This window comes from Serinus canaria, chromosome 2 (genome assembly GCF_022539315.1).
Source record: "Serinus canaria isolate serCan28SL12 chromosome 2, serCan2020, whole genome shotgun sequence".
NCBI classification, from domain to species: Eukaryota; Metazoa; Chordata; class Aves; order Passeriformes; family Fringillidae; genus Serinus; species Serinus canaria.
In genome coordinates this window covers 28,557,481-28,571,369 of record NC_066315.1, presented here as the reverse complement: position 1 = coordinate 28,571,369, position 13,889 = coordinate 28,557,481, and the positions used below count along the sequence as shown (strand labels likewise).

The following is a 13,889-nucleotide window of genomic DNA, read 5'->3' as shown; positions in this document are numbered from 1 at the left end:
GTTCTCTGGTGTGTGCCCTGCTCAAGATTCTAGTAAATACAAAACATTTTAAAACACAAAATGTTGAAGCCATGGTTTTTATTAGTGGGTGCCTTTATATCTGCATTAAATACTTGCTTATTTGTGAATTAGATTAACATTGATTTGTTTAAATAAAAATTATTTTGAACAAAACTTCTAGTCATGTTTGGAATCATTAATTTAAGTACTTAATTTGGGAGGCTTTTCCTCCAAGTTGTAATTCCCATTGTTTGAAAATAATTTAAAATGTTGCTAGATGTAGGGTTATACTGAATTTAGTATTTCTCTCAAGTTTTTAGTCTTTATAGTTCCATAATCTTTTAAGTTGGTAAATATTAGGAGAGGAAGTTCATATATGTATGATAATTGGTTATAGTGACAGTTTTATTTGTAGTTTTTCTCAAATGCTATTTGCATGGAAACTGGAGTTCATTGAAATCTCGTACTAACTGGACTAACTCTTCTTATATTCATATGCATCCAGAATTTTAAGACATAACTAAAAAGACACGAACCAAATGTATTTCCCTGTGTTTACTATCTGCTGCAAGACTCAAGAGTTGGTAGATTTCATACTCTAACAATTAATTTAATACAAACATTGAAAAATTAAAGATTAATTCCCAGTTTGTAAAGTTTTAATAATTAATATGAGAAATAAAGATTGCATGACCTGAATTGTGGAAAATGTTCTCTTCATACCTCCAAAGAAGATAGAAAAAATGCTTTGAAAACAGACTCTAGCAAATCAGTTCCAAATATTCTATTTTCAACAATTCACCCCAGCACAATGGGTTGATTCTCTTCTAAATAGTATACACTTACAAATATTTCATATGGCTATTTCATTTCACATACATGTTATTATATTATTAAAATTATTTACTTATTTTTTAAATATTGATAAAATTTGTTTAATTTAAAAATATCTTTTTTATATTAAACAGTATTTCCCCACATGATTTCACATCCTGACGTACAGCAAAAAGAGAGTCTTCTATTTCCTACCCAGTTTTAGAGAAAGCTATTGAATGCCATATGAAATATCAACTTGTATAGCATGTAAAGTGACTTTGGTGAACCTGTCACTCACTTTTACTAAAAAAATGGATTTCAAATAGTTTACTTGTTTTTTTTTGGAAGTCAGTTCTATCAATTGTCTTAAAGAAACCTTCGCCATATATAGATATTATTCACTGTATAAATTTGAAAACACTTTCACTACTCAGAACTATCATTTCTGATTTGTAAAAAGAAGTAATGGAGACTGCAACAAGAATAATAAATTATTAAGTTCAAATACATCCCATCCTGGGAACAATGTACCTGTAAGCTTTCTAAGTGAAAAGAGTATTGCTGTTGTTGAAAATGACAGTTCACAAAACACCTTACAAACGATATGCATTGTGTACACTTTGGGTCTTCTGTTTTGCAATTTTCCTGTCACAAAAGATTTATGGTGCTCTTTTTTTTGTCCTGTTAGGATGCATCAATTGCCCACAGATTCCATATCATGAGAGAAAAACATCCAGAGAAGTTCAACAGTAGGTAAGAATCTAAAAATATATGCATATAAAAATATTTTTCCATGTTATTAAGATATGTTCTGTGAGGGTTAAGTTTCTCTCATCTTTTAAAGTATTGATTCTTATAAAAGAGAGGAAATTGGTTCATTTTATATTAAGCATATGCTCCTAGACTGCTTGTAGTGTAACTTTTTGTTATCTGGTATTACAGCTAAAATGAATAGCATTATAAATAAACTCTTCTCACAGGTGAAATGTTTGCCTTGTAAGGCTAGATGAAACATTGTGTTTGTGAGGATCCCTGAACTGACACTTTGCCATTAGGCTCTGAAGATCACTTCTTAGACAGCTGCAGATGGTGATCCTTATGTTTCATTCCCACACTCACACTGGTACATTGATGGGGCTCTTCCATGTATACTCTAAGTAAGGGCAATGGAATGCCATTTTACACAGAACTGCTTTTATCACTAAAGAACTTGCTTCTATAAAAAAAGTCAGGAATGAGACTTTGCATCTGTTTCTTGTGTTGCTCTCTGAATCTTTATGGCAGAGCTTTTCTGGAGATTAAAAATGCATTATGCTTACTGTAAATTCAATATCTGGTTTGTTGAGTAGATAACATTGATAATGCAATGTTTATGTTTGTTTCTTCAAATTTAGGTAATTTAGCAAGTAAGTTGTGGTGGGTCAAAGCAACATGTCAGAAACTTTAATTAACATTTAAAGACACATGGGGACAGAAAAGTAAGATACAAAATTATTTGGAATAAATGGAGAATGTCTAGAAATAATTAATAACACAAATGTTTTGTCACTGTGAACCTAACCATAGAGTGTTTAGTTTTCCATGAGGGTGACCTGGAAAGTCTACTGCAGATGCAAATCTTCACAGACTTTAGGATGATAAAATATGCTGTTTGCTTTCTCATCTAAGAGCTGTACAGAATGATGTTTTAAATATGTTTGAAAATTATCTTGCTTACTGTTTTTTTGTTAAAAGTATATATTTTATAGCTAATAGTCAGAATGGGGGCCTCTTTTTAGCAAATACTCAATTTGCTTAGCACCTCTACAATGACATACTGTGAACCCAAGTGTCTGTTTCCTTTTAAGTCTCCTAGTACATATTTGTTTTCTATGACCTCCTTTTCCTAGCTCTGGTGCTTCTCATTCTGAAAGAATTACACTATGATAAGATCTGAACTCAAGCCTAATCTATGCATCCCAATGTACTGTACCCTCCCAGCAGGACTAGAGATATTGGACTTTTAGCAAATGACAATATTCCAGGCCCTGAAGATGAAACTAGTTTATCAGTGGTCTTTCCACATATTTTCAGCAGTTGGCAATTATAATTTATAAAAAGCTCTGCTAATATCATGAGTTTCAGATCAGATTTCATGTCACAATAAATCATATGCCATTAATAACATCTGCTAGCAGACTCACCTTGAAATTCATCTATATTTTAAGGAACCTGATATTTCTAACATTATCTTAAGGAAATTAGTTACAAAAATATATAGTCCCAATCCCTACATACTTTGGTACGAAGACATTGAAAGAGATTGAAAAAAGCGAAGATTCTCTAGATATATAAAAATTATTCAGAAAGGTTATGCCTTTCTAAAAAACATAAAAAGACTTGAGCAAAGCATAATAGAAACTGATATTTTAAAATGTGTTTTCTTTTGTACAGTGAGGAAAAAAGGGTTTTCTATGTTTGTTCAGTAGTTTTCCAGATGATGTTCATTCACAAATACTTTCTTCATTACCACTTATTTGCGTGTTCGAAATAAGTTGATAACATGTTGCAGTAGCATTTTCCTAGTGGGTATGAAAAGAAACCCCTTTTTTTAGTTGTCTGCTGAGCCTCAAATCTTAATTCACCAGAATGTAGAGTTTTCTATGCAATCTAAATTATTTAGGCTCAGCAAGTCCAACTCAAGTCTGATTCATAGTGGACTCCATAGTTAACAGCACCTGCTCCTTTGAAAACCCTACATTACTCATTTGAAAATCCTACACTGTCACATGGTTATATCTCTTGTGATTTTAAAAAAATAATTCTTTTTTGCTTTTATGTTAGTTTCCTCTTGCCTAATTTTCCAACATTTTCATTTTCACAGCTATCATTCAGAGCAGGTCCTTCCACTGAGGTTCTACTCTGAAAAATGAACATGCAAAAATTTTCCTTACTGAAGAGAAACTTTGAGTTTATATTGTGTGCAGAAGTCTTTTGAAATACACAGGTGTTGTATTTGCTTCAGTGAAATAAGTTATGTAAAGTTTGGAATTAGAGAATCTTTCACATTAAATCCTGTTAATAATCCTCAAATTCCTGATGATATTCCTTGGCACTCTGACCCCAAGGCTTATGGTAAATAGGGTGAAGTAACAGGAAAACTCCTGACGCATTCTACTTGTGTAGAAGCAAAATCTTCTTGTGCTTGTTTATCTTCTCAAAATGATGATGAGAGAATATTTCCATACTTAGGTTTTTTAATGACTACTAGCCAATGTTGTGGCATTCTTTGGAACTAGATCATTAGTTCTTGGGAACTGTGTCATATTTTGAAATTCCGCAATGTTCACAGATTTTAGACACTAGCACTTAGAATTACTGACTTATTAAAAATAAAAAAGTAATAAATTTAGTTTTAGATTTCTAAATTGCCTAGAGATAGTTAGACGTAAGTCTTTGGAAAATCTAAGTTTAAGTATGTGTAAATATTCCTATACTAAAAATCCACATTATCAGTGGTTTCCTTTGTAATGAAGCACCTGGTTATTTAGGTTTCTTAAGAAATTTAAATCAAGTTCCTTTGTGAAAAAGAGTCTCAGAAGCATCATTTTCAATGAAAAATCAGTTTATACATGCCTTAATATCTTGAAAATGTTATACTTGTAAGCTGTGAATATGGAACGGCTCCATATAGTTTTCCAAATAAGGATCAGCATAAATGTCTACCAGTGATTTTAAAATACACATTACTTGTTCCTAAACCCAGGTCTGGAAGAGAAGAATTCTGCTGGTGGCCAAATAGTAAATGGAAATGACAACACAGTAGTAGCATCCTGAGCTCTGTGAAAATAATGAATCTTAATATGATATTTTTATTATATCTTTTGATCATTAGCACACTTCATCAGAAACCGGAATTGACATTGCATTAAGATTTATAAACCTTATAAAGGTGTTTATAAGGTTCATAAACCCCAAAATCTCAGCTGTCACATTACCCACTCTACAGGTCTGAAGTGCTCACAACCTTGTACTGGAGAAATCAGTTTCCTTCCCAGCATCTTCTGCTTAAACATAGGGTCATATTTTCCAATGCAAGCGTGGAAGGGCTGAGTTAGTGCCAGTGGGGATAAAACTTGCAAAAGGCAGTATTTCAAGTAAAAGTATCATTAAACTAGGACATTCTGTTGAAATAATGATTCTGTTAGGCCAAAATGCCCTACAGGGAGATCTGTGTAAACATCATAGGCTCTATGCTGGGAATAACAGATGTATGAGTTATGTGACTGGAATATACACAAGGAAACAAAGAATATTTTCAACAAAAAAAAAATTCAGGTTGATGTTAGCTTTTCTAAAATCATGCTCAGTTCAATTAGGTGCACTAATTTGACACTTTGGCATCCCGTAGCATAAAAGATATTTCTTAGTCTCAGTAAACTAAAGTAGGATTTATCAATTATATTTACAGTCTAAAGTACATTGTCTTTGAAGTTTCCAAATATCAATTTCCATCTTCTATGAAGAAAACCTAAAGCAGAAAAAGTTCCTAATAACTTCATTTATATTATATTCCTGACAATATTCTTTTGAGATTCCCTTTCAGCTTGTTTATTTTGCTTTTCATTTGTGCTGATACCTGTACATTTAATGTCTACGAAAGTTTTTAAATAATAGAAAGTACTGATTTACCTTGTGCAAGTGTTCTCCAGGAGAATAAGGAAAGGCCACAGTAAGAAAAGGTAGGAGAAATGGCAGATCATTGAATCTTTAGCATTATTCTGTGTGTCCTGACTTGGGTACTGCACTATACAATGTAGTTATAGCATCATATCTTTAGTTACATCAAAAAAAAAAAAAATAAAGAAGAAAAATCCTGTCATGCCTACACTGTTACTGTAATCAAAGGCTATATTATAAGTAATGTCTAGTCCTTCCTGATAGCAAAAAAAAAAAAAAGAACAGAATTATTCCACTTGAGTACTTGAATTGAAGGCAAGTTCAAGTTTTGTGACTGAAAGTGAAAAAATTAGTTTAAAGAAGGAGCTTTAAATTAGTTTAAAGAACTGAGCACAACTGAGAGTAGACGATTTAATTTACCCCATCATAACTGATGGGGTAAATTAAATCGTCTACTCTCAGTTGTGCTCAGTTTTTGTTTTAAGTTGACTTACTTTAGCTTAGAATCGAGCAGTCAAAGTTGTTTCATTTTCAATAGAACAAAACTGTTTTGATATCTTCATTATTCTTCCAGTTTTTCAGTTTGGGTGATGGAGTCTCTTGGACTGACTAACAACTGCATCTTTTCAGTGAATATACTAAGCATCAACAGAAAATTACTAAGTTTAATTGCAGACTTTTCAGCCTCTCCTTCAACCTCTCCTCCCTTCTTGGTTGTGACTGATATGAAAGTGTTTAAAGAGAAGTCACTGGCCCCACAGAGAGACCAGATTGCAGACATCTGTTACCTGTCCATTGAGCCCACAGGTTCCTTTTCAAAAAAGGATAAGACTCCAGGGAACACTACCTCTGAACTCAGGCAGCATTACTGCAACTGTAGTCATCAGAGGAAGCAAAGCAAGGTGAAAATATTTGCAAGAGCACAAAATATTTTCCCACAAACAAGAAATGGCTCGTAGTTGGACAAGATACTTTGCCTAGCTCTTGGTTATAATGTTTGTAAGAGAGAAAAAAATAAAAAAACAACTGGCATGTTTTTTGTCCGACTTCAAATATGTAGTAGCCCACCTTTAGAAATAATACCAGAAACAGGTAGTGTGTGCTTGAGTTGGGACGAAGGAAGATAGTTGAAGCATAGAGCTGGTTTAGCCTATCTGTGTCTGGCATCTACAGAGCAGAATCACAGAAGTTTGCATCAACAGTATCTGCACCTCTCTCTGATACAAGATTTCATGTTTTTATCATTTTTCTAGGAAGTTCTAATGGGCTAAGGCCCTCTGCTTGAGAGACTTCTTACTCTCAAACATTTTTCTGTAGCAGCTGTCTGGGAGGCTGATGTGGTTGGGGAACCTTAGATTCAGACTTATGAAGACTAGAGACTAGAGGCAGTGTGTTGTATAAAATGTATGTTAAGCAGGAATCCCTATGTCCTAGGCGTCCCCTAGGGTTTCAAAGTACATCTCTGAAAGCAGTGTGCTGTATCAGACCATAAGCAGAGCAATGAATTTATTTTTGTATTCTCAAGGTCTGCAGCTGTCAAATTAACTGCTGCAGGACTAAACTGGGTTCAGGCTTTGTCGGGCACTTCCATTTGAGGGGATCGCCATTCTGCACCTTTAAAAACAAATGTTTAACATATATACTCTTACAAGATATGGGAATGTTGTCTTTTTTTTCTTTAAAGAAAGTTTTATGTTTATGAGATAGGTAGTGATACCCAGCTGTTTAAAAAACCAGTTTGTTTAGCAATTGTTAAGTAAAGTGTTCAGGGTTAATGTTAAAGGGTTAAAATTGTATCATTTTTAGGAGACAGGACTGTTTATGGAGCAGAATCATACAGAGGGATTGGCCCAATATGCATTGTGGAAGTAACAAACTGTTGATTCACAAAAGGTCTATCCATATACTACAGCCCAAGGTCAATAAAATCTAATTTTCTTCAACTTGCATCAGGCTGGTTAAGAAATTTATTGCAGATGATGTTTCCTTACTGAGTGCAGGTCACTGAACCTTTTCTATGAATTGAAGTGCCTAGTGGATGTTTTACACATTCCTTTATTAATTAAAGTGATTGCCTTTTATTACAATGTCTTAAAGGCAAATGTAACTCTATAGGAGTTAATTCTTGGTCTCTTCCACGGTATAGTCATGCCATTTGAAATAACAATGAAAAACACAATTAGAGAAAAATATTTTTAACTTCTTTAAGTTGTTGTAAATTCAGATATGAGTCTATAGTAGATATGAAAAAACTGTAACAAAACTGCTAAGTTACTGCTTGCTCTTTGTTCCGTGTCGATGAAGTATGGTCAAGTAATTCTACACCAATCAATACGGTTATTTTCCTTGTTTTTTCATAGACACGCTAAATAAAGTAAAAAATAGGGTTTTGTAATAAAATAGGGTTTTATCAAATACTGCTTTTTTTTTTTTTTGAGAGGGCTTATAATCAGAACTAATGAACACTCACATGGATTTGCAGCTTCAAGCTTCATTTTGAATGAATTAATTTTCAAATCTCTGAAGTAAATGGCTAATCTTTACATAAGTTTGATGTGGCTATAATTCATGTTTACAACAGATGCTGGGTTTTATAAACAGTTAAGCAGCAGCCATTTCTAATATATGTCACAAACCCCACAAAACCTTCTTTCAAAATCCAGCCAAGATTGCTAAGTGGCCACAACGCACTTACATATAATATGATTGACAATATCCAATCCATTAAAAGCAATGAAATTAATTGTTAAGGGATAATTTTTACGCTTCCTATTTATTAAACATAAACACATGACTCTTTAGTGCAAAGAAATTAAAATTTAATCAGAAAAATGAAAACCTTTAGATTGAACTGCGGGTGCTTTATGGTGCTTTTCTTAATCCTTTTATTCTGGTAATTAAGCCCCTACTACAGTTCCCGTAGATAACGAGGAGAACCCAAATACTCCTTTAGCACACCACAGACTGATACAATATACAGCATGTGCTTTTACTTCTCTTGTTCTTTAACTCACAAGAAATTGGGTCCTAGATTTGCTTCAGATCCTGAATCTTGTGACTAATATACTCCAGGTTTCAACTCTACACTCTGCAATTGCGAGTTGGTTTATGTCATATTAGACAAACTTAAGTAATTGGAAAGAAAATTTTGAGTAATTTAGCCAGTGCTCCTAACCCTATCTTAGTACTACTGTTCAAAATTTTTTTTTAATAGATTACCTTAAAAGTAATGCTTTCAACCAATATGTCAGTTCCTGATTAAGTAACCAAAGTTCTTATCTTCATTGGTTGTATAAATGAAGTGATTTTAAGTACTTAATGTATCAAATAAAGAACCTCTGTCAACATCTCAGTCATTTCAGATAACATTTTCCATTTCCTCTTTATCCCATTTGAATGTAGTTTTCCTGGCCCATGCCTGTGTGTTTTCATTAAGTAATCTGACCGTTTTCTGATCTGATTCCAAGTGCCCTATTTTTATTGCAATAGGTTCCATGGCCTTTCTAAGAAATGTGAAAAGCTAGAGGTTTTTCCAGTTTATAATATATGTATCTTGGAAAATAAGAGAAAGGCAGATTTCTCTCAGTTAAAGTTCTTATTCTCTTCTGATTTATATCCTCATTTTATTAACATGATATATTTTTCCAAAGAAAATATTTTGAAAATATTTGTTTTATATATCATAGAGCAATTAATGTAAAGCATTTCTATGAAAATTGAATGATAGATGCCAAAACATTGGCATATTGTACATTGCCACTGTACAATAGTGCCTTTGTTATAACTGCATTGTTGCTATCATTGCCTTCAGAATAATTTTGGAGTTTGGTTTTACTTGTAAAATAATACCAACTACTGCTTCTTTTTATTTCCCCTGGTAATGACATGATTATATAATCAAAATTGAGAGGAATTTGTCTTAGTATTGAAGACATCTTTAGCATCGATATAACCAAACTTATATTTTCTATGCTTTCATATTTGTGTTTTCTTTTTTTATATTTTTGGTTATGTAATGATAGCCAAAATATTTTTTCAATATCTTTTTCTATGTATGTGTGTGTTAGTAAAACAAATTTTAAAATACATTTTTAGAAAAAAGCACAAACCAAAAAATATCTGACCAAATTTATTGGCTAATTTGGTGATTTAAAGGGAATGGCTGTTGCTTTTTCTGATTTTTGACACTACTGCTATTGAAGCCAAGTATATCTAAGAGATAAAAATGGTTTCAAGTTCTGTTGTCTGTCTTTCCCTCATGATACTTCATAGATTTCCTAAGTGAAGTTCTGATGTGTTTTGGAAATACTATTTTGGTCATTTATGCCTTTGAAACAAAATAATATCATTTCTTCTGTTCTTGCTATTTCTCATTTTAGGATATTTCTGTGTGCTGTCAGGGCACTGCAGGAATTCCTGTCTGGCTTCTCTTACAATTCTATTGCTGAGCGATTGGCAACTGTTGATCTACAGCTGCTTCTGAAGCAGAATATTAATGGATGGTCATTTTCTCTCTCACCATTGACACTGACACTATGATCCTACTCTCAACTCTTCCCTTTGTCACACAGAGAAATTCTGGGAATTTTAAAAGTTTTGCCAGATTGCTAAAACAGAAATAGTTCGTGTTGAATTAGCCCTCTATTTGCCCCACAGGAAATACACATTGTATGTATATATTGTCCTGAGTGCTTTCTGATGTTCAGCTCTGGTTTGGGTGAAAGGATTCAGATCAATAAGGCATGTTGCATATTGTTGGCTAAGGGATCACTCTACCCCTGCCTCCTTCCAGTACTTTATGGAATACTTTTAAAGGAATACTTTATGGGGAAGCTGCCAAGACAGGATAAAAGATGGGCAGAGAAACATGTGGGGAACAGTGTCATTTCGGTATTGTTTCTCAAAGTTTTAAAGATCAGGAGTTACAGAACTCTGAATTCATTACTGATCAGGGATTTTGAGAATGAGCTTGATGTTTCTGTTATGTTCACAGGCCATGGCATAAAATAGACCACAATAGGTGAAGGAAAATATCATTGGACATAAAAACTGTTGTCTGGTAGTTACTTGGAATTTATTAAGATTGGAAAGTTTTGAGTTAAACCCAGTTTCAATTCCTGTAAGTAAGCTTAATTATGGAAAAAATTATTACTGTTCCTTAGGTTGAGAAATTAATATTAGTTTAAAAAATAATATTGAACTTAGGTTATTTTTCCCCCAATGAGCTAAAATTCAGGACCAGAGTGTCATTTGAATCCACATGACATAGGTAGATGTGGTAAAAGCTACCTAGGATTTTAATTTATTAGTAAGAGGAAGAAGTTGTTAGTTTTGCCATTTTTCCTTTTTTTTTTTTTTTTTTTTTGTTTTTGTTGTTTTTTTTTTTTTTTTTTTTTTTGTTCAAATTAGACTTAGGGAGCAGCTGCAAGTAATATGGTTTCCTGATTCTTGAGAACCTTTCAGTTACACTGTTTTTAATAAAGATTTGTCCATATGAGGGACAGCAAGGTCTGCTAACCTTTCTTGCAGCATGCTATTTCTGAGCCAATTATGAAGATGTCTAAAGGCATCGAATGCTCTTTGGAACAGTAACTTTGTGATTTGGGAGTATAATGGCCAGCTGGAGAACTTTCTCTGTGGTTAGCATATCTGTGCTCACAATATATAAAAAACAAGGGCTGAATTGATTTTTTTTTTATGAGCTAAAATTCTTCTTGGATTTTTTCTTATAGTTATGGTGATATATTAATAACTATAGTAACAGCAGAAGTAGCAGAAGCTTCCTAAGTGTTTTGGATTTTGATAGTAGAGCCTTGAAGGCTGTGTTAAGTTGTCAATCTAGGGTTTTTATCAAGATTTTGTTGATGTTCAAAGAAAGAAAAAAGTGTTAATCAAAGAAATATGTTCTTCTTGCTGATACGAGGCAGCTGACTATTCACACTGAATGAAATCTTCAATATGTTTAGCTGCTTTGATTTCCTAGAGAATTGTAGTGAAAATCTTCACTGAAAGTGATATGGGAACATAAATTTAATTGAGAAGTTTTTCTGGGCTTTTCAAATGAAACCTGAGTGGATCGACCTAAGTATGGCTTATCCAAAAAAGCCTTGCAGCAGGACAGCTGCACAGCAACCAGGACACTGCAGCCATGGGGCTGTTTTTCCACTGGCATCATAGGGCAGTCAGCCAGGCAGAGGGAGCTGGGACTTAAGTCCCCCTTCTGACAAGGAGTAATCAGATACACTCTCTTACTCAGAAAGTGTTTTGGTGACTAAACAACAAAATAGGAACAGGGCTACAAGGAAAAATCAAAGTCCATAGTTCTCAACTACAGCAGAAACACAGATAACAAATAAACAGTTGGGAATTTGACTCTGTCATGAGGTTGCCAGGTGAAGATGCAGTTTTGTATTATTTAAAGTCTAGTGAAATTCTGAAGTTTTACTATATTGCTCAAATTACTAGAAATATTTATCCACTATTTTAGTCACATAAGCAAAATAAGTATCCTAGAACCAGGACACCTCTGCTGCAAAGGTGATGGTTTTTCTGTTGTACACTAGCATGCCAGAATGAGGGATGCCTAAGTGCTTTTGTTAAATCTAGAATAAGAGAACAGCAGCAGTAGACAATAAGCCGTGAATTACCATGAAGAGCTGTGGTGCTAACTAGGTGAGTGGACACTGGGAGCCAGACAAAGCAGTAAAAAGTAGGAGACAAAGATTCAGGAGGAGGAGATTTGCACGTGCTTAAACTGAGAGGGTATAAAATCCCAAGGGTCCTTTGTTGGGGGTCCCTCCTTGGAGAAACCAGCCTGAGTTGTCTCTCTGTTACTGCACTGTAAATAAATTGCATTATAGAATGAGACATCTGAGTCTTTGCTGTGGGAAACCTACAGCTGAACTGGTGACGAAACCTGGTCTGACCCTCTGTGTGTGGGGTATGGAGAGAAGTAGGCACCTGCCAGCTTACTGGATCTGCCCTCTCTGAAGGGACTTTGGTCCCAGCAGTGACAGTATCTGGTGCTGGGAATGTGACTGCCAGGGAATCTCATGAATGGTCAGACTGGGTAGTTTGCTTAGCAAACCTACAACATTCAATGACACTAAAATTGTAGAATGAGGCAATATAGGCATGGTGCAGAACAGTCCCTGTCAGAGAGACAGACACAGCAAACACTGCCAAAGACAGAACTGCTTAGAGGTACAGAAAGATGCCTGTCAGGACTACTCTGAACCTTCACTAATTCTGACAATTTCTCAAAGTGGTTCATGGACAGTCACAGTTGACCTGTGTAATGAACTACTTCTAAGCTGGATGACACTGCAAGGTCCGCATGAAGCACAAGACCACATGTTCTCCTGATGTTTAAGGTAGATTTAAACTACTAAAGGACAAGGCAATATCTCTATGGCTGTTTTGCTTGTGCTTCCAGAACCATGTGAGCTGGCACTAGCTGTGCCATTCTGTATTGGATAAAATGTATGCACTGGTTGAGTACACTGGATCATAAGCTAGTGTTCCCTGGTTCCCTATTATACCAGCTTCTTAGTCCTTAAAAAATGTATTTCAGCTGTCTCTAATGAAGGAAGTCTTCTAGATTAAATTTAAACTTAGAAATTTGTTCTTGCTATAAGGCACACTCATCTTTTCCTTCCTCTGGTGTCTTAGGACTTCTCTTGTTTCTCTTTCTGATTTGATTCCTTTTTTCCTTGCCTTTCTTGACTTAACTTTGTTCCTTCACCTTATAAAATAATCAAGGGTACAGATTTCAACAAAACTATCTCTTAGTTAAGAAGGATTTCCATTTTTATTGTAAAGCTAAATTAAGAGCTACCTAATGCTCATGGTTTAGTATTTTAATAAAAAGGGAAAGGGAGAAGCTGATAGAGCAAGAGGAAAGTGCTTTTCAGCCATGTCTCTTACATGAAGTCTTAAATGCTGATTTGTTTTGTGTATTAGTCTTTTCTGAGACCTGTATAGTATATTGTTTATCTTCTTCAGAACACTTTTGTCCTCTCTGAAGTAAGGTGTAAAGTTGCGTGTGGTGTACGCTTCTACCAGAAATCTCTTTGGCAGTGTAAATTTAAAGTAATAAAACCATAAGTATGGCCATTTAATGCACTGAACTAGTAGCACACTAAAACCTGTAGCTTGGAAAAGGATATATTCAGTTTCTGTGCCAAGATTTTGATGCACAGTGAGAAGTCTGTGAGAGCTTCTGGAGGTGCAGTCCCTTTTGGAAGCATATAAAGAGATTTTCATCATGGAAGTCTGTTCAGAAGCATGAAGCAAAGTATCAATGCCACTGCAGACTAACTGCTATCCAGTTTTTCTAGAATTAATTACTTTTATGGTTTTAGGGTTTTTTTGAAAGCACTCTGACAAATCTTACTCTGAATAATATCTTGTTC

At 34.3% G+C, this 13,889-nt stretch overlaps 1 protein-coding gene across 3 annotated transcripts in view; it reads left to right on the top strand.

Moving 5' to 3' along the window:
• Positions 1–13,889, top strand: part of DGKB (diacylglycerol kinase beta) — a 331,032-nt gene that overhangs the window by 193,661 nt on the left and 123,482 nt on the right. For all 3 annotated transcript variants that reach the window (XM_050971447.1, XM_030234719.2, XM_030234706.2), the window contains one exon: positions 1,505–1,569. In XM_050971447.1, the coding sequence (XP_050827404.1) occupies positions 1,505–1,569 (65 nt within the window). The remainder of the gene's footprint in view (positions 1–1,504; positions 1,570–13,889) is intronic.